This window comes from Falco rusticolus, chromosome 3, assembly GCF_015220075.1.
Source record: "Falco rusticolus isolate bFalRus1 chromosome 3, bFalRus1.pri, whole genome shotgun sequence".
In the NCBI taxonomy this organism is placed as follows: Eukaryota; Metazoa; Chordata; class Aves; order Falconiformes; family Falconidae; genus Falco; species Falco rusticolus.
Genome location: NC_051189.1, coordinates 107,427,304 through 107,449,516, shown reverse-complemented (window position 1 = coordinate 107,449,516; position 22,213 = coordinate 107,427,304). Strand labels below are relative to the sequence as shown.

The 22,213-nt window shown below is 41.4% G+C and overlaps 1 protein-coding gene across 1 annotated transcript in view; it reads right to left on the bottom strand.

The window, feature by feature from the left end:
* Positions 1–1,377: 1,377 nt before the first annotated feature.
* SSU72 (SSU72 homolog, RNA polymerase II CTD phosphatase) overlaps positions 1,378–22,213 on the bottom strand; it is a 29,196-nt gene continuing 8,360 nt past the window's right edge. Inside the window, exons 3-5 of the mRNA XM_037378712.1 lie at positions 4,994–5,133; positions 3,110–3,228; positions 1,378–1,987 (exon numbers count right to left, since the gene is read on the bottom strand). Of these exons, the coding sequence (XP_037234609.1) occupies positions 1,886–1,987; positions 3,110–3,228; positions 4,994–5,133 (361 nt within the window). The 3' untranslated portion in view covers positions 1,378–1,885. The remainder of the gene's footprint in view (positions 1,988–3,109; positions 3,229–4,993; positions 5,134–22,213) is intronic.

Below are 22,213 nucleotides of genomic sequence, written 5' to 3'. Positions count from 1 at the left end.
TAGAAAACAGACACCCTGCAAACCTCACTGCTTGACCTCCCCATCCCCTAACTGTCCTGATCCATTCATTCATTTCTCCGCAAAATTTTTGCTTTAAACATTTTTAACAAGACAAAAAACCCAGCACAGGTAATCCAGGGATATTAAACATCCCTGGGACCCGAGTCTGACGCAGTGACCCAGTTGGACACTGTCCAGGACATGGGCTGAGCTGGCAGAGGTCTAAGTTCTCCCACAAGGCAGTTGAAGCCAACCCCCAGATCCCAAGAGTAGAGAGGTACAGGATTTCTTTGGGGGCCTGACTCAACAAGACTTCAAGATCTGCAACTACAAAGAAGTAGTTTCCGAGAAGGACTTGCAGTTTTCAGGTGTGAAGCAGACGTCTTAACATACATGAGCGTGTTCAGGGGAAGAGGTTAAGTAGCATCGCCCCATGACTGACCACATACACAGCATAGATGGGTAACATCACCCTGAATTAAGAGAAAGCACTTAACACTAACTTTCTGCATGTGCAAAACAAAGTTAAGGAAAATTAGGTGATTTATGTGTGCTGTCAGAGGTCAGTGACAGAACGAGAGAGCAGCCAAGAGCTCAAACCCTTTTCATGCTACTCCACTTTCAGCATGATGATGTTTTCCCATATCCAAGTATTAAAGAGCACAAAGACCTCATTTGCTCCAAATCACTTACAGGTTCCTTTAACACCACAACTTAAGATCTTCTCTTGCCTGCAAGCAGCAAGACATTTAACATTCACATTTTGAACGTCTAATAATTTAGTTTTCACTTTTATCAGTTTGAACAAATAGAAGTCTGAGGTTTTGCTTTGCTTGTATACAGATACTCCGTTTCTGGATTCTGAGCCACTCAAGCACGTTCACTATTTCTGTATGGGAGGAAAATGCTTCTATTCAAACGATACTTCAGTTGAAAAAAACCCACACCAAACTTGAAACCATTTCTGTTGCCAGCAGTGTTTGCTCTTTCTCCCCATTTTCCTTATAGAAAGCGAACATACAACTGGCCCCGACTGCTAGTTACAGCCTTGCAGTCGTACTAATCTCACACATGACAACTCAAAAAGCCACGAAGATCCCAAAAGATTTCCCAGCAGATGCCCTGACACAGAAAAGCAGTTCACTTTAGCGATCAAAAATCATTACGAGCTGCCCAAACACACAGCATTATATCGTCTCTCCGAACAAGGGGCGCGGACCAGGCCTTTTAATTCCTATCAAGGTCTTCTTGCTGTCACCATCCTCTCCGAGCTGCGCTGGAGGAACAAGCATTCTTGTGCTACTGCAGATACTTTGTGCTTTACCTCGCAGAGGACAGTCACACCTGCTTGGCTTCTATCTTGAAGACAAGACAAACTTACAGGTTTTTAACTTTTATTGGATGCTTCCAACTTTATATCTAACAATATACAGATACTCGTTTTTTCATTGTTCCATTCACATCCTCACATAGTTCAGCCATTCTGTCACATCAAAATAATAATAAAAAAAAAAGCACAACGGAAATAAAATAAATTTGTAAGCTGGAAAAATACATTATAAACTTAAATTCAAGAAACATTCTCTTTATAATTAAAAACCTACTTGCAATAATTAAAGTAGGATTTAAAAAAACCCTTGGTTTTCATTTTTAAATAGGTGGCCTTTGTGTATACTTTTTATCATCTCATATGTACAACCCCAACCAGTATCTCTGCCTACCTGTGACAGAATACCTGAAACAAAACAAAAAAAGACATTGAAAAGGAGGTTTTAAACAAACAAACAAAAAATGATCAATATTCATTTTCCAGGAAAATACAGTATAATCAGTTTTAAACACATGCTTCCCTCATCTGTATTAAGGCCTAAGAGACAGAAGTGCTTTAATAAAAGCAGACAGTATGAAGAAAAGTCCTTCCACTTTTCTCTTCAAATTCCTGTAACAGCTCATCTATTTCATTTTCCATGTCTTCTGTGTGCTGTATCTAGAAGAGAAAAAATACTAAGCAACCGGACTCCAAGGACATGATGTAGTTTAGAAAACTGTAATAATTCCATGCTTTTGGCTCCCTGTGCCATCTAAACCAGCAGGCTGCACCAAGCAGTGCAGCGCCGGGTGCTTTACTGAGGTTCCCAGTATTCCCAAACATTCAGCATCACATTTATCTGCACGACCTTCCTTCTCCAACCCACTGAACCAGCAGTTAACTAGTACTTTGTTGAGTAGGTAACATCCATCCTCACTGGGTAGCAAATGGAAGCTTCAGAATAGTTACAAGCACACTGAGCAGATGGCTACAAGTTCAAGTCCTTGAACCCTCTTAGGCTTTTTGAATCTGGAAAGGAGTTAAGACCAGAATAGATGACACTGTCTGGAGTGAAAAACCAGCCCATCGCCACGCTGGAATAGCTGAACTGGTGGGCTTGGCAGTGCTGGGTTAACAGTCGGACTTGAGGCTCTTTAAGGTCTTTTCCAGCGTAAATGGTTCTATAAACTCATCAACCTGTGCACTGTAAAAGCCAGGGACCCTTTCCCTGTTGTCTCGACAGTTACAGCGACTGGTTGGAGTGCACCAATTTCAGCCTCACAAGCTAGGTCCCCAGTTACAGATGACAGAAACATAATTTTTTTTCTTCCCCATCATACACGCAACAGGGTGGTCCTACAAAACACACCTACATGGGATGTTTTGCCAGTATATCGTGATTCAGAATGCAACCCTGATGTTTAAAACCCACGTTATTACAACTGCTTTGGAAATAGAGGGCTTTGCCAAAACCCAAGTGTTTGGAGTGTGGGCTCCACGCGGGTAATGGTTACGTGCAGTGCTTTGCAATACTGATTTTTATGCAAGCTATCAACGCGCTGGTTTTGAATGCAAATGCAGAGTCCGCTTCGCAAACCACAAACTCAGTAGCAAGTCACCCACTTGCACAACAGCTCCACAGGTAACCGGAAGAATTTGGAAATTTTCGTCTCTCGACACGGATTTTACCAGAACAATTTTTGCAATAGGCAGCACCTTTAAGAAGGACTAAGCAACCCCCAACCCCTGTGCAGTCACTGGGTGCAAGGTACCCACAGGTGAGGAGCCCTCGCTACTTACACACTGGCAGAGCTCACAGATAAGGAAAGCACCCAGGGTTGCCTCCTCATGGTTATCCTGAATGTCCACATTGATCACATGTACTGGTTGACATGTCTCCTGCTCTCTGGAATTTAAATCTATTTGAAAACAAAACACACGTAACAGCAACACTTTGGGTGGAATGGTATCATGTTTTATACAGAGTATTCATAAGATTTTAAAAATACATGAACACTGTCCGCCTCTGCTTTCTCCAAACTTGTTTTTGCAAAATAGTTTATTTCATATTGTCTTTAACAAGAGTCCCTCTTATTTCAAAATGAAGAGATGGATTTTCAGAACAAAAGAATCCAGTTCTGTAGAAGGGTAATGACAGTTTATCTTGATCAAGAGAAGTTACTGCTCACCTTTCCTCTGACAGTCTTTAAAGATAGAGATCAAGATTCTTGAAAGTCAAGAATGATTTTGGGCTTCCTCACCTGGAGAATTTTAATTGCCCATTCTTTAGAAAAAAGGACTGTCCATCCAACACTGACAATCAAACTGCACGGTGAACTCCTACAAGTTGAGCGCTGACAGTCACATTAGACAATTTTAGCTTTCATATGTTCTGCTTATTAACGGGGGGTGAAAGGGGAAAAATAAGATGTAATTCTCCTACTAATCTATCCATGTATTATTGTTACGCCTCTCTAAGCTTCTTAAGCTACAAGTTGTTCTGTCCTAACACCGTTCAGCAACTTCGTTTTGGCAAATTTGTTGAGGCCTCCGTTTTAAAATCTTTCACATCTAGAGCCACGTGGGAGCACTCCAGCCTTCTTCCTTTCACTGGTCAGTTATGAAGGGCGTTACCATGACGCTAGAGATGCACAACTGGAAAATCAGCAAGTGGTTGCTCTTCATCTCCCTTCCTCAGGATACCCACCTACGGCATCAGCGTGCAAGCTGCTTTCTATGGGAGACATGCTGAACTTGACGCTCCATTCAAGTACCAGCGCAGCTGCTCTTAGAACTTACCAACACGTTTCCAAACGCTTCACTCAAATGTTCAGAACACTAATTGCTCAGCTCACAGAAGCCCCAACGTATCGTGTTCTGTATTGTTCGTGACATGACCACCGAGGATCAAAAAAGGCAAGGCACCAGCCTTTTAAAGAATGAGCATGACACTAAGACAGTTGGCTGGTCTTTGAAAGGAAAGGAAACACTTTAAACTCCACATAAGCCTGTGGGTTCTCAGCCCAGGAGCTGAGTCACTGCTGAAACCCCACGACTGGCAGGGAGCTCACACCAAGCGCTGCTGCACGGTGCTCGTGCACAACCCGGTCCCCAACTGAGATTCTTCTGGCACATCCCACTTTGACTCATTTAAGGGCAAAGCTGTAGCACGTTTGCAGAGTGTTAACCACGCTCAAGAACAGTTTCTCCACCTGTACAGGAGGTATTTATTGTGGATAAACTGCTTGGTAGGTCACGGGACATCTTGGGAAGGGAAACTGTATAGGAAGACAGCTTAGCTGCTCCATCAACCCAGGGTGACAAAACGCTTATCACATGCCACTTGCTGGTTTTCTAGATCCGTAAGCATTTCCAAACCCAGCATGGATGTGAGTTTCTCCAAATGCTTGCTATCTCCTTTTGTCAGCCCTTAAAACTGCTCTACGTACACATTCTGCGTAGCTGCCAACACCAGCATCTTTCAGAAGTATGTACCAGACAAGTGATGGCTGAATAAGGTCCACGTCCACGGACCGTGAGTTCTGGGCCCTGCTGGTGTGCCAGCGGCAGGAGTCAGAGGGGACAGAGATGTTCCCAGGTTTGTGAAGGACTCCAGAAAGGAGGGGGGGTGCAGGGGTGGGGGGAGGGAAGCAGCACTTAAGTTAACTTGGTCAAGGTCCTTACCTTCTACTACTTGATCATAGACTCTTTCTTCACACGTTAGGATCAAATCAAAAACATCTTTGCAGTTCTGGAATCTTTCTGGTCGTGGCTTGATTCTCTTATTTCTGTCCAACATGTGTAAAATCCCATTCTGTGTGTATCTGAAGTTGCTTGAGTTAAGTACCTTTACTTTAAGAAAAGTCATGTTTTTGAGCAAATGACCAGTACAAGTTAAATTATTACTGTACCTTCAAAATAAGACTCTTTCTGCTTGCAAATATAAAGATCAGTGACCACTAAATAGACTCCTAACGTGGCAGCACGACCCCCATCAGGGTAATTCGTGCAGCTTGTGGTTTTCAGAGACCTGGTGTTGTCATTAGTACAATGGCAGAGACAGCTTTAAAGGCCCTCAAGAGCAGGGTTCTTCAGAAGGACAACTTTTCTTGGGCAACTATTTTTATATCCATAACGCTTAGAAGATACAGACTTAGCCCTTTGGTTGAGCAGGGTGTCCTACATTCCCCGAAGTCACTGCCCCCGGCTCCAGGGGGCTCGCAGTTCTATGGTGTGCCTGGTGTCAGCTGCACATCTGCACAAAGTCCTCCTCCAGCCTCACGTTTACGCAACTGAGCTTCCAAAGTAAATCACAGAAGCATAATCCCTTAAAAATATCCCCAAGATATATAAAGGGGAATGAAGAAAAACACTGACTTTATGCCTGTCACAGCTTCGGTGGCTGTGTGAAAGGGACGCGTTATGCTGCTCGGCAGCTATATTTAATGCTGGTAACTGTAACCCCGAGGCTCAAATTTACATCCTGCATCCCCCCTTTCAGGATTCACTAATCCCACCGTCTTCTCAGCCTTCTGGGACGTGCAGTTTCACTAGGGGCACGCCAGGGTTGACTGTCACATGAACCTGCTTGCCCGACTAAACCCAAACTCCGTCAGAAGGCAAAGTTTTATGGGTAGGTTAGGAATACCAGGAAAGGTTTTCATCAAGAAAGCCTGCAAACTGATGCATCTCTCCTTTGCGTTGAGGCAGCAGTATTTTTAGCCATCTAAGTATATATTTTTAAAGTAAAATAGCAGTAAGGATAACAGTCCTTGAGATAACAGCAGGATCCCAAGCAAAAAAATTCCATCATTAGTAGCAAGTACGTAAGAGGTTGCCTTGGCTTATTTGCTTGTTGAAAAGGTCGTGTACGTGTACATACCTAGCAGCTATTTTAATTCTTTTCAGAGAATGGTCCTAATCTTTCGTACCAAAAGACCAGCAATTTTCTGGCTACCTTTTCGCAGTTGCCCTCTGGTATCTCAAGTTCTGCTGCTCTGCGTAGCCCCAGCTCCACCTGCTAATCTATACGCTTCAAAGTGCCCTCAAACATTTTTCAAGCAAACAGCCTCCAAAGCTTTTAAGACTTCCAGATGTTTAAGCTTATTAAAAATTAAACCCATCTTTCCACCTGTAAGACTCTACTTTATATGGGAAATATGTTCAGTTCTCTTCTGTGTCTGCATCACTGCACTTTACTTGACTAAAGAAAATTTCAATTTTGAATCACAAATGGGATGATATGTTGTTTATCACACATGTATGTTGTCAATTCTCTCTCCGCCAACTTATACTGCATTTCTTTTCTTCAGGTCACCCTCACTCCACACCCCCCCAAGCCTTTCACCACTCCTCTTTCCCCAAAGATTTCTCCTTCTATAATTAAAGAATTGCCTTTCATAGCACAAAGCTCTCTCACAAGCAGCTCTCGTGCTCCAGCACCCACCACTTCCTCACAGCACCCCTGTAAACTCCCCTTGGGTTTGTCATACATGGAAAAAAAAAAAATCCACTTCAGTGTAGCCATTTCAGACCGCTCATTATTTGCAAAGCAGGAAAATGACTGCACCAGCCATTTCCCAAACACTTGTAAACATCTGGGTGTGTTGCTTTGTTCTGTTTGAAGGCGAGTCCTTTCTGGGCTCTGTAGCCCTTGTTTCTACATCATGCAGTTCAAGGGGGGGAGAAAAAAAAAAATCCACAACATCCCACACACTTTTTCGGTTGTGGGTTTGGGTTTTTTTTTCCCCTTTCTAGGATAAAATGTTGCTGGCATCTGTCCCCTAGCTTTCCTGACTGAGCTTGGAGACAGAATTACGCATATTCCAAAAACCCACACAGTCAAGCTTTCTGCTTCACACAGTCGAGCTTTCTGCTGCCAACTTACTGCTATTTTTTTTTTCCAAGGGTCCATCTGCCTATAAAAGGAGACTGAAATAAGCAGTTAAGATTCATGACACTCTCATATTTGGTTGTCTGAAGTCTTTTTCACCTGAAAAAACCCCCGCATACCATCTTTTCAGCAAGCAGGGGGATGTGATCAGCATGATTGCTTTCAGGGCATAATCATAACCCAGCTTCCTTCTCTTTGTGAGCGCAGGCAAATGCAAAGATAATCTGACTTATTAATGGTTTCCACTATACTGCCAGATGTTGAATCATGTAAATTGAGACTCTGCTTTCCTTCCAACAGATCCCACCTCCATGCTCTCTACCCTGTGCATCTCTACTCTTTCTTTTCAGTAGTCACTTCTTCAGAGGGCACTCACAAAATTTGCACCTGGCTTTCAGTGCTGTCATGTCGTCTGGCCATAGCAGCCTTCTCAACACTATACCATGCTCGAGAAGTCAACAAAACATATACATTTATCTAAGAGGCCTTCATCTACGGCAATCTCTTGGTATAGTAAATCCATCCCATTTTTACAGCGAGTCCAATTCGGATAACACCTTTATTAGAATAACTACACTAAACAGATCCACAATATAATAAAGTTTATGCACGACAACGCAGTACTGGAAAGGCTTGATATAAAAAGGAGATGTTGCGATACAAGTTGAGTTTTTCCAAGACACAGCATTGTTGCTCATTCTTACGGTGACAGCTATACCAAACTATTTCTCCTTCCTGGTTCTGCATTCCCTCCATTTACTCAGGGATATCCTTTAACAAGGTATCGATGAAGATAAAGACATATTTTAAAAAAGTTATCCCTCTGTGTGTTTATATTAAACCCCTGAAGTTTCATAGCTTCTCCTACCCAAGCCTCCAACTGCCGTCACAGACACCAGAAACACCTTTCACCACCCACTCCATCGGTCGCTGCCCGACACGCGCGGCTAACCATACTTTACCCCTCTAATCCCTTTATCAGCAATTTGCTCACCGACAGGACCAGAGGGTATTTGAGCGATGAGCACTCGCTGAACGACGCCTATAGTGAGACAGCAGTCTCTTCCCCGCTTCTCCAGCACAGCACAGCCAGCAGCGACTGTTACAAGCAGCCAACACAGCCACCAGTCCGGTTTCGTTCATAAACCCAGCTCACGGACAAAGCAAGACCAAGCAGATTCTACCACCTGCCTGAACACCAGCCAGCGATACCGATGCATTCTCTCTTCTCTCTCCCTCTCATTTAGCATTTGCTTTTGCAAATGTCCTTCTGTGCGAGTGTTTGCTTCAAAACCTCTGGCCAATATTACATGACAAAAGGACAGGCACAGGGAGCCACTCTGTGGCAACTATAACAAAGAAGATACCGGTGGTCCACAACATCCTCTCTAAACGCCTCTGCCATCCTCCCAGGCAGCTCAGAAGTTCTAAAATCCCCAGATGTTTCTGTGTTTGGCAAGTCCTCTCCGAAAGCCTCTATTGAAAGCAATTTCAATTCAAGATACTGCATAAACTAGTCTCCCCAAACACTAGTAATTTCCAGAAGCTTTACAGAACTGAGCCCGTTTGCTGGTTTTACCCACCTTCCACTGCTGCCCTAAAGTAACTGTTTAACAGATCCACTTTGCAAAGCACGAGTAAGCCTGGGTAGAAACTGCGAAGAGAAGCTTTTGGTAAAGTGAAACTGGCATATGGGAGAACAGCCCCAGATTAATGTAGATAATCCTCAGAAGCAGAAGTGTTTTCTTGTTCAGTATATCCTCATAATTATCTTCACACGTTATGATTAGAATTCCTTGCTCTCATCTCCCAAACCCGCACTATATGTCAGAAAGCCTAAAATAAGGTCAAAATTAAAAGAAAAAAAAATTCTCTACCCCAAAATACTATTTTTCAATGTCCATATACACCACTCCCATGTCAAAAGATAACCGTAACAACTGCTTTGCTTTCAAAATGTCCAACTTACTGTTTTGCCGATAATGTTTCTTGTGCAGCTGAACAGAGTTGCGAAGGTTTGGTGGTAACCAGGCTATGAAATTCAATAAAATGTAGACTGGTTTTGTTAGGAAACCGCATCCTTATAAACCTGAAAGATATTTCTGGCTAACATTTTGTGAAAACTATTATGGGAGATTCATCAAGAAAAAAATAATCTAGGGGGGGCAGAAATAAAAATGCACGTGGCTTATTCTAACATCAGTTAGCCCCTTAACACTGTGTGATGATTATCTCTGTCAGAGGTCAGCCGAGTAAAACATATTCTAAAGAAGCAATAGGCAGACTTTGGATGACAACAACAGAAGCTTCTCCTATGGATGCTACATGTTATTCCAATGAAAATTAACAAAAAAAACCCCCCAACAAACCCCAACCCACTCTTGCACATTTACACTCTCGCCTAACTAGGTTTTCCAGGGTCCCGTCTGTCTTTTTGTAACTGTTAAAGTTGTACTGAATATGCTCATGCAGTTATACAAAAAAATCACTCATGGTGTAATTATTTTTTTTAATGACTTCAATGTTAGCGCTATCTCCCCATCTACGCCTGTTACCACCACACTCATTCTCCTGTTTCACCATGTTTGAGAACTGCGGTTATTCCAAGTTCTACTTCAGAAGCCAGCTTTTTAGGAAATTAAAGACACTCTTTAGAATAAATTGTCTACAAAGAATTAAAGGGAATCTAGTAGGAAAGCAACATGGAGTTTCTCTGCAGGGATAGAGTACACTTTTTTTTTTTTTTTAAATAGCTCCTGGATAAAATGCAGCATATTCCCCAAAGACCTCCACACTGAGACTAATTTCCCCAATACATCAATATTAAAGTGGACTGCCAGCACCTGAAAGAGTACTAAATCTGCATTAAAATAGCAGCATCAGATTTGACTTCCCACTAACAAGTCCCCCTCCCCTCCAATATGCAGTGCTATCTATATGTCACACCAAATGCCATTTTAGACCTTCCATCCCTTTCAGACCTCAATGGTTTTTTTTGTCAAATACACTTCTCAAATAGAAGTGCAAGAGGACAGCAAGAAGAAAGCTTAGAAAGAGAAAACAAGCTTACAAAATAATGTACTGGCTGCAACTTGAGCGTTTATCACCAAACAGGCTTATAGAAAATTACTTAAGAAAACCAAGTTTTATTGGCATTAAATAAAAACAGATACTCTTGTTAGGGCACAAAGCATATAGCAAGATACAGGGTACAGAAAGCAACTAGTCCACACAGAAATTATTATGGAATATGTCTAGAGAACCTGTACTTGAGGTTGACAAAAAGCAACAGATCAGTAAAGAAAAAAAAACAAACCAGGAGGCTTTGATAAATCCCAAGATCAAACAGTTAAAAGTTGAAAGAGGTACAACACTGCACAACAGTTGACAGATTTGAATGTGTCTACAGTACAGGATCACTGCTCCTCTCCCACAGCAGTAGGAATCAAGAACAGCTATTAACTTCTTTGGGAACACATCCTGTTAATGGTGAGGTTTTTCCCCCCAGTAACTAGGATGATGGGGCTTCCACCTACCCTCTCAGTTTGGAGATACAACAAGATTGCAGAATTCTGAGTGAGAAATTTGGGAAAACGGGACGGGCTAAAATCAGAGTTGGACATCACCAGATGAGTTCTGTTTCCTACTCAATTACGGTTCCGCAGAGCTCAGCGCCCAACTGCAGTCAGAACGCTCCGTTAATTCAGCAGGGAGATTGTAACAGTAGTTCAACCTCAGAGCTTGATATTCAGAAACAGACGGACAGGAATGCCCATCACCTTCGGCCATCTAAACTGCCTATTTATAGAAGACCGGGTATCTCAAAATTTGTAAACCACCACCCAGATACCAAGCACCAGGTAAGAAATGAAACTTCATTTCATGCCTACTTCTTTACACCAAGATGCTTTAGTATACGATACTGCATTTTAAGACAAAGGCTTCTTTGTTTTTGTTTCTTACCACTACTGCTTACAGAGCTGCGTTTTAGCGGTGGCATCGTTGCACCTAGACAATCTACTTTCAGAAGTATTTTTCATACCTTGAGAAGAAATTTAGATGCATTCAATCATGCAGGTTTAGAAGGCTGTACGTAAACTTCTACATCTAAGGTCACCAAGGCAGAAAGTCTTGCTTCAGTCGGTGAAAATGAATCTGGTACATCTGTAGTATAGCTACTCTGTTTTAATTCTTCCACCCCCCCCACAAAAACCCACCATCTAAAACACTCTTTTCTCTCCTCTTGGCATAAGGGGATCCAACCAGGTCCCATCAAGATGACAAGTCTGCAGATGACTACACTTACCTAAGTGTTGCCTTATACAATTTATATAGCAGTATATTGACCTACTTAAGTTTAAATCCTGTACGATAAAAGGAAAATGATCTCTCACCAATCAAAGCATTCAGTAAGTTTCATTTTAACTCCCAGGTGAAACAAACTCACATGTGGCTGGAGTGGAAAGTTTTGGCGTATATACATTATAGTCATCTAGAATTAACTAGAGACCAATTTATTAAACATAATTGGGCAAACTATATTTGCTAAAACGTATATGCTTTTGAAGGGGAAAAAATACTCTTTAAAGTAATAACTGGCACCCAGAGCTTCGACATCTTCCAACAAATCTGACATGCTGATTATTCATTTTGGTGCAGCTGTTATCATATTCGAATACTGCAATTCTTCTTTGTGAAAACACAGCAGCAGAGCAGAACATTTCTCACGCTAGTATGAATGGCATCTGCAGGTCTCTTTTCCGTATCATCTTAATTTATTTGTTAGTATCTGCATTATAAACAGAAGATGCATTGTATTAAACCCTGCTTGGCAAAATGCCTAGGAACTAGACATTTCTATAAAGGAATTGGGGGGGGGGGGGGGGCAAGACTGCCTGAACCTTCTTCCACCTTCAGAATCAGTTCCTTTTACAGGGAATAAAAGACTATAAATGGGCACCAACACTACAAATTTGCAGTTGTAATTGCAGTTGCTTGGAAAGTAAGAACTGCCTACATTCCACATCCAGAGTGCAAACTGCCTTTCGTTTGGAATTGAAATTGTGTGTTTTTAGTACAAACCAGAGCTTGTTCACAAGTTTTTTGTGACACTGTGTAACTTAGTTATAATCTCAACACTGACAATATGCCACCCCAAAATATCACAAAAATACTAATTTGGGTTAAATAACATTGCTGATAACATTTGTGTCTGCATTAAAGACTTGCAAAGAATTGAAGTGTCGCTTGGTTTTCATTGCTAAGGCCAACTACACGCAGCATTTCTAAGCTGCACAGATAAAATCCACCCGAGCATGCTGACAGCAGTTGGCCCAAACACAAGCTAGCCATGCTCGTTCCCCAAGCCTGGCTGAGCCCTAAAGCTGAGGGCGACATACCCACCCATGACCAAAATAAGGAAAAATCTTTAGGTTAGCCTAGAGCTCAAGTGCCAGAATGACTTGTTGGTGTTGAACAGCTAAAACTATATTTGAGGATGAAACTGGACAGATACAAGCTGTCAAGGGGGAAAAGAACAGGAGCAATAGTGAAGTCCACTGCCAAAGAGCAGGAGAAGGGCTGCCACAGGCATACCAAAGGGACTACCAGGAAGACAAGGATACCAGAGGCAGAATACAACAAGATGACTTCAAAGATGTGGCATGTTTGACCCTGCCACCAAACAGCTGACTACGCACTTCATCCAAGTGTGTACTTCAAGAGGAGCTTGATTTTGATTGCTGGAATCTACAGCGTCTTGGCCACTTGGCAAGACAGCTCAAACCCACTGGTAAGTCCAGTACGTGACATGGACGTGTAATAAAGGAATATAGAAATCATTATCAGGAGTAGCAGGCAAGCAAGAGGGTTTGTAAGTACTACACATTACTTCGGGGGGGTTGTAAGTATCATACATTACTTCAGGGGGGTGTAAGTATCACACATTACTTTTGGATGCTCTTCTCAGGTTTAGCAACAAGTGGCAGATTTCAGATGAGCAACAAATATCATAGGGCTGGGCAGGGGGAAGTACTTTGAGGTAGCTGTGAGGAGAGAGGTCTGAGAAAACACATTAGTCATTCCATTTAACGTCTCAGACAAACAGGGTTTGCAACAACCATTTTCAAATTGGTTTCCGCTGTTGTCATTGCTTTGTACTGCAAAACTCACAGGTAATTTTCCACTAAATGGAATTACAGCTGGATAGAGTAACTCGGATAAAGCAAAACACAAGCATTAAAGAACTTCAATCAATTAAGCCATTTCATTTAACACATTTGGGAAACCTGAGAACACATTCATAAAGACAGCAGGAGCACTTTTAAACGGCAGCAAGCAGAGCAAGAAGCATGCTGGATGAGGTCTGCAGTCAACATTCCTTAGTGCAACGCTACAAACAGGATACTGAAGAATAGAGGGATGTGGGTAATCCACAGCCTGAGTAACAACTAATTTTGCAAAGCATAATACACGAAACTCGTGTGCCTTGGGTAAAAGCTTCTCACAAGACCTTCTCACACTGGTCATTAGTATGTCTCTGTTCTTGCATTAAATCCTAAAGATGCTGAAGGCTGCCAGTTCTGTCACTGGGTAGCAACAAAGCTAGAACATCTTCCCCTCAGCCACACCCCACCTTCTGAAAATGCAGTCCTTTCATGACTTTGGGCTTTTTCCTGAAATGATAGCTATGCTGTGCCAATTAGAAGTATATGGCAGCAAGACAGCCTGAATTTCCTCCCTACATCCTCAAAAGAGACTTCAGTAATTAATACTACTTCTGATTTTAATGCTACTTTCACTACCTTGCATCAAATCAGTCAAAAATAAGTACCCCTTTAAGTAGCAGCATCACGTTTGGGAAAGGTAATCATCTAAACCAAATAGAAATATGCATTTAATTCCCTCTTTTGTTGACTTTCTCTCAGAAGTTTATTGCAGATTTTTTTTTTTCTTTAAAAGAGCTCTCATGTATATGAATTTCTCAGGGCTGACGGAGCTGTATCTGGGACATGAAGCCCTTCAGACACTTCTTGCATGTACACCAGCAGCATACGTGAGCAAGATCTTCCATCAAGAATTCCATGCCAGCAATTATTCTCTGTATCGAGTGGGATTTTATAAATACAGTTCTGTCAGCCAACTTGCTTCCACTGATGGCAAGTGAGAAACTGGCACACGCCTCTCCTGCCATTCCCCTGCTAGACTTCCAATTTGCACTGCTAAATACTCCTTTATATGTTGGTCCATTGCTGAAACCTTGCTATATTTACTTTAGTTGAATAAATCTGGCACCTGGATCCCCAGGCACCAGAACAATTAATATCTGAAATGCATAGAAGAATATACGCTATTCTTCACAAAACAGTCATCTAAATAATCCTGCCAATGCTTGAAGCACATGCTTGCACACGCTCTTGTGAACTCCAAGAGTACAAGGAGTACAACCAGTATCAAATGGTAACAACGGCCATCTTACTCAGATTTCTCTTACCTTTCACATTTTTCTGATCTTCCTTCTATTAAGATGTGGGTTATTGATCACGTTTCCAAATGCATCCAAAGTTTCCGAACAATCTTTCATTTCTATCTGCTAGAAGTTTTCAGAACGCTCCTGTAAGTAGCTGAAAGATGGTTTATGCCATGGTATCTGGACATGGGGCAAGCTACACACACGTGAGTTTCCAAAAGGCTTCATGGAAGTGGGTGACATATAAGCTATCTCAGATGTAGATTATCAGAAAAACGTGGCACAGTTCACTCAGTTTCTATGATTTGTACCTTTGGCAGTATTGAGACATTTTTAAGATCAGAATCATTAAACAAAAATGATGAAGCATCAAACTTCCACTTGCTCTTCCACACCTACAAGTGTTACAAGGTCTTACATGAACATAACTTGTTCACTCTAAAGTTAAAAGCATCAAAATTAGTTGCTGAAACTATGAAGATTTATTTCTTCCCAGTAATGAAATGTCTTTCTTCACAGGAGTTTTTTTCTAAACTATGTTCTGTAACTTAAGCTGTTGGCTTTGCTGCAAGTTTCTAGATGCTTTAGTGAAGGTAGTAAATAAAGTAAAGGATGTTTTAGTAAAGGTTTAGTAAAGAAGCTATGATTTCACGAGATACAATTAGACAGAGATACTTGGAACTTTAGTAAGAACTAATGTGGAAACAAGAGACTGCTAACTTTGCCTAAATGGAAATAGATGTGATTTATACCTAAAAGCTCTACCATTTTAAAAGGTGACAGACATGACACTAATACTCCATATGCAGAGTTTAAGTAGAAAATGCTTCAAGATAAAATGCTCTGGGGGGAAAAAAAAAAAAACCCAAAGGACAAGGAGTAATGTGTATTTGCAAACTGCATGGAAATATGCCTTCAGTCACTATCCTGATGATGGAAATTGTTTTAGAAGCAATACAAGGGAGGGAACAAAAAAAAAAAAAGTATAAACATCCCTTACATTGGCACAGAAGTTGTTTTGTGTTAAACTGAGGTAACCCCTTCAAGGCAAGAAACAGCAGTTCACTGTCACTTCCCTCCCCTCATTTAAGTCCAGGATGAAGTTTCCAAATTGGGATCAAACAGAGCTAGCTCATTTTTATGCTGTGGACTGCTTTTAAGTTTTATCAACTACAGATTAGAAGAGGACCAAGCAGCATTTAAGCCAACGCCTGAGAGCAGAAGCAGCCACATTTTTTACTTACCCTTATATAAAGCCCCTTACAAAGATGACAATCTACAAACAAAGAAAACCCATGCCAAGAAGTCAGCTGTCCAAAGAGCAAACAATATGAACGTCTTGCTGCATTTACTGCCAATGCTGCTTCCGAAAGCTCCTTTGGTGGTATCACAAGCAACAAAGGCAATGCCCTGGGATCTGCTTACACAGCAAAACATATTTAAGCAACGCTAACTGTACACGGTGCACCCAGGAGGCCAGCAGATGGCAGGGACATATTTTGGCTAGACAGTCAAATAGCCTATTTTTAACATCCATTCAAATATGTGAAGTCTTAGATCCAAGCATCACCTTTACTTCCAAGAACGCCCTTTTAAAGACACTTAAAGATTCCAACGTACGTGATCATTCACAGAGTTCATACATTAGGACTAAAACCCAGCTGATGAATCACTCAAATTCTACATGGATTTTACAAGAGTTATCAGCCTCCGACAGGATCCTTTAGTCAGAATTCTTTAGAGCATCTGTTCAGGACCCACCCCAGTGAAGGAAATAAACCTTCCACAGACTACCTAGAAGACAGGCAGGATGGCAGAGGATTTTTATATGCTGAAAAACATTTAGACTGGAGTCCGTCTAAATCTTTCTACCATGTCCCAGAAGTTCAAATACACAGGAAATTCTTAATTAACTTTTTTAAAGAGAATAATTACAAATATTTCCTTTTTAGTGTGAACAAAACTAAGATTAACGAGCCAAACTAAAAAGTACTGAAAACTGCTGCCTTTAGAAGATTTTTAAATCTTCTAAAAAAAATAAATATGAGATTTTGTGAAGTGTTTTGGTTTTAAGATCCTTCATGGAAAAAATGGATTGGAATTCAGCTTATGGCTGGAAGCATACAGATTCACAGAAGTGTGACTGTTCAAATCCAGTTCAAGCACTGCTTTCCATCCTCATCCCTTCCCTCTATTTCTAGGAGTATTAAAGTACTTTGAAAGACATTAAGAAAGAAAACTAGACTTGTGCTGCACTGCCTTCAAAAGAAGTTTTGCCACTGACATGCAGCAGGCCATGATTTCTTTATAGCTTTTTTAGCTTTTGCAATGTCTTCAAAAAAAGAAAAAAAAAAAAGAAGAAAAAACCCAAACCCCCAAACACACCTAAACCATAACTTTCCAAAGTGGTTTACAGAGATACAGAAACTGTCCCACTGGCCACTGGAAGCTCAGAACAGAAGCTGACAACTATTTATCAGTTCAGAATCCATGAAGAAAACCAAATGAAAAGATAAACACATGCACAAAGAGCTTACCTGAAGTGGAACTGACTGAGTTACTCCAAGACTGAGCTACATGGCCCCCAAAAGCGGGGTGCAGATGCTCTGCAGCTCTCACTAGTCCTCCTGTGTCCCCATGCAGTGGTAACTTTCCCCATCAAGCAACTCAAGGTTGCTTCGTACAGCCTGCAGCAAAGTGGTCCAACATAAATGCTCCATGTGTTAGGGGAGTTCATTGACCCAGAAGTGTCAGGAATTACTACTCAAGTATTATGGATCCTAGAGCCTTGTCACAGGTGGCAGAAGTTTCTGCAGCAAACGAACAACATTCAAAAGAAACTGGGAAAGTGGTTTAGAGCAAGATATTCCTGTCACCACCAACCTTTTCTTCCTAACAGCTTTTCCCCGTCAATGCCTGCATGCTAATCAGCTCAGGCCGTGAATCATCTGGGTATCAGTTATCACATGCCACTTTCTGGAATTTGAAAAACACAACTATGCAGCAAGATCCAAGATACTATTCGATAACGCACCCCCCAAGAAAACAAAAGTCCAAGCCAGACAGAAGGGAAGTCTTATTAATCACACAATTTAAGCCACGTGAAGTACAGAAAAAAATTCTGCTTTATGCCCCAGATGAACTGCATCAGAAGTCAAAATCATACTGTTCCCCAACCTACCACACTAAGAAAATGGAATAAAGCCACTACTTAATAACTGGCTTCTTCACATCAGTTTACTCCAATGTTAAGATATGTTAGAGCAAACTGATTTGCTTAAGAGCAAAAATTCTCAGAACCCAACTATGTGAATCCAGGAATTCTGAACAACTAAGACCAAGGCTGTAACAAACAGATACTACTATCCTTATAATATGCACTACTCCTAACTGGGAAAAGGTGGCAGATGTAATCCTGGACTAGCTGCATACTTACAGAATTTTAGTTTATCAGGAGGTGCGTTAGGATAATTCTTTTCCAGTTTTAGCCCCAGATTTAAAAATATTAGTCTCTTACTGACTCCACACTTTGGACTGAATAGAGAATTACTTCCTATTGCCCCGAGATAGTCTGACCATGGTCCAACAAGCAATTCCACTTCTTGCCTTGAGAAGAACCCAGCAACACACTCCCACTACGATGACTATGCAGGATTCCAGCAGGCAGTTCATCAGTTCTGTAGCTGATGCCAAGGAAATTTGTACTACAGCTGAGAGACACTGCACAAGAAACTGATTCCTTTCTTCCAGTACTGGTGTTAAGGGAGAACAGAGGAAACCTTCTGGAAGAGATGACTGTTAATACTCAAATTGTACTGCCCCGTGAAAAGCTCAGCTTGACTGCAAGACAGGAAATTCAGTTTTTCCTGCAAGAAAAACTTAACTGCAGTGATGTCTGACTAAAATTTTAGCACCAAAAGAATTCACCACCACCCTACAGAGAAATTATTCCTCATAGCCTCATACGTTTCTGGATATAAAACTATGAGACAGCCTCACTGTTTCTGGATGCCCTCTCTTCTCAGCTATTCCCAATTCAATTTGTGCTTATTCTTCTTCATGGGCACAGGAGATGCTGTCTCAAGTGGGACTGGAAAGTTTTGGGAAAGGCACAGAATCTTTCTCCTACACAGTTTTACAGCAAAGCCAATTCAGTTCAACAATATACCTCTTCTGGCCCTCCTCATCTTCTGTAGGGAAAAAAAGATTTTAGTTTTGTTCATCTAGACCCTGTGAAGATCTTCTGCATGACAGAACCTGCTTCAGAATCATTTTCCCTCTTCAATTCTGAACAGCTACATTGTCCCCCAAGCCTATGCCTGCTCCAAAGCCACATTTCCCTCTACTGATGTCCCACCGTAATGCATCTTACCAGTTCATAGAGCACATCTTCTTAGGCAGATGGAAGACTAGGGGATAAACCAGGGATAAGTGTCAGCTTTGGGGAGACCATAACGCTACAAATATCTACTGGCAAAGTGGTTTGTATACGGCAGAGGAAACTGGTTCCGCTTGCTCTGAATGTGAAAGGTACTATTAAAAAAAAGCAAACACCAACCAACCAACCCCCATCACTCATCAGCAATAGCACAAGTAGTATCACATGGCCATCCAGCTTAAATAATAGAATTCACAGAGAAAAAACCTGCATCTCAATCACCTAGATAACTTTTTTTTTGACAGAAAGAATCCTGATGTCTGAGTGAGACATACCAAGCCAGTTTTTGCTGAAACATTTTCCTGTCTAACTGAAGCACAACTTTAGTAACTTCTTGAGACATATTCTGCTCCCCCTCCCTCCAATTTTGTATCATCACGTACCGATGGAGCTAAAACTGGAATCCTATCTACAGTTAGGCAGCAGGTCAAATTAAAAGAGGAGGTCAAAGTAGCAGGAAACCGAGCAGGAGGCCAAGCTTGCAGAGTAGATACAGGCTGCCTAGAAATCGTGATTAAAACCCCTATATATTGAAATCATCAGGTATCTTCCATCTGAGGGTCACGGATACATCAGTGTTGAGAAAGGGAAAGCAAAAGTCATGGAGTTAACCAATACTGATAAAGAACCCAGGAGATACTGCTGCAGAATTTTGGTCAAATTTCCATTTGAACAGTTCCTACCTCTGGGCATAAAAGCAACTGCTGTTGCAGATTTAAACTGGCTTTTAGAGAGTTTCATCCTTGACTAGTTTTTGTGTTCACTTGAAGGCAAGGCTCACCAGTTTTCCTCTAATTTTGTTTCATCTTTAAAGTCACCACTATATAATTAGAACTAAGACCTTAAACCCCTTCAGACAGCTGTAAGGGGCAAGTCTGGTTACAAATGCAAATACAACAACGTGTATCTATACTACGCACACATAGCCCCACAGAAGTACTGAAGACCATGGTCACATCTCCTATAATTATTGGCAGAACCCTCTACTTTTGTCCTAGAAACAATACAGTAACATTTTAAAAAGCAACCAAAAGCCACATTCAGAACAACCTTAAGTGGTTTTGTCATAGCCCTCTATTAGGACTCGGGGAATTTAAATGCTATAGTCTAAAAGTGCTATGGTAGATTTGGGTACTTATTTTATATAAGGTTTAACTACCACATCTTAAACTCACTTTGAAGAACTTCCATTTTAGATATACTGTAACCACCTACTCAAGTAAATCTGTATGCCTGGCTCCGTTAATCCCTTATTCCTGTGCTTCTGAAATTCCAACATATACCTTCAAGGTATGTGAGCTTGTGCTTTCTATTTCACTAATTAACTGCAATGAAGGTGCTCTTAGTCTCTGCATAGTGGGGTTTTGATAGCTCCCCCCCTTTCCACAAGTGAAAAAGAGTTTCAATGGATCTTTTCACTCCAACACATTTTTAACCTTGCTCTGACCAATGTCCAGCACTGCAGCAGCTAATTTCTGTTTGAAACTCCTACTTTCTGAACAGGGGTCATTTACTTGGCTGGCCAGAGAACATTTTAAGTCCCTTACGGCCACAATTCCACTGAGTATCCAGTGTCCGTAGTGCTTGGGATCCCTGTTGGCATACAGAACTGGAGGAAGGACATCACCACTAAGCGAGGAAGTACTGAAGCTGAGCACTCTGATTTCACGTGTCCCACCCCCAGAACATGGGAACAAGCAGACAGTTGTCCCCAAAAATCACCATTTCAAACCACATGGAAAGGCTACAGATGAGAGTCATATCCGCTTAACTGAGGGAAGCAAGGCTCTCCTGGAGAACAGAACAAGCAGCTAAATCGTATGAAGAACTACACTATTGTTTCCCCATACCAATTACACTCCAAAGCCATCAGAAGATCAGGCCCTCCCACCCTTGAGCAGGTAACATTTGCATGATCACCACCCCTATGAAGTAATGCTCACCCAAAAAAATCTCAGCCCCCATAACCCTGGTTCACAAAACCACTACTCCACAGCTCTGACAAGAGTAGGTCTGGTTTTGGTTACTGCAAAAGTCTTTACCCTCAAAACCCATTCCTGGAAAGGGAGTTGCTTTCTGTGCTGACAATCTTTGCCCTGAAAAGCTTAACTTACATTATCTGAGAATCAAAACTGCAAAGATGTACAGGCACTTGTTCTTGCTCTATTTCCCCTGCAACAGCTGTTGTTTAAACTTGCTTTCTTTTATTGTGAGAAAAGGTTTAACTAACACTGCAAATACATTTGGGGAACACAGCAACCACCTCCAGTGTGGAGCAGAACTAAAATGGTAACCCCAAAATATGCTGAAGGGGGGGACAGGACTAGGTAGGCTTTCTGTTGGTTTTATCTTACTGTATCTGCCCTATTCAGTAGAGCAGCAATGAAGAATGCAACAAGGAAATCACAAGTCATTAGTGCTTGTCAAAATTATTTCTCAATTAAAGTAATTTTCTTTTGAAGCAATTCTTTTTCAGTCAAGAGATGGCGTACCTCATTGAGATGGGTTTGCAAGATTTTCCTTTTCTCTACAGGCAGAAGGACAAAAAAACCCCAAACCACCCAGTACATCACACATGTGATTCATTACCTACATTTTGAATTCTTTTCAAAAAGGACCTCTAATTAGATCTTAGGAAGCCAACACCCTTGCAAGGGATACCATTTGTGTGCTATACCATGCAGAAAGGTATTCCAGTGTTTAATCAGTTTTCTCACTGTGCTATATAGCTTCAAATCAAACAGCCCAGCCCTTTTTAATACAAGCCTTTCAATATCCAGTGCAAAAGCAGCTGCCACACTTGGGGTCTTGGGGAGCTCAAATTTACTATGCGTGGTCAGCAAACAAAGAATTTGCTGAGTACTAGTAAGCCATAGTAAAATCTGTGCTACCAAACAACTGTAGTGCCATCTTTCAAGAAGTTAAGAGTTCGCCAGCTCCCTGGGTAAGAGCTTAAGCTAGTTTCTACCATGTTCTGTTTTCTAGTCTCTGACAACCTGTTTAGTCTTACTGCATTTTTTTCAAACAGATGCAAGAAAACTGGGCTGTTTGAGTACAATTAAGACATTTAAACCATGTTAACATTCCTGTTGGATTTTCAGATGG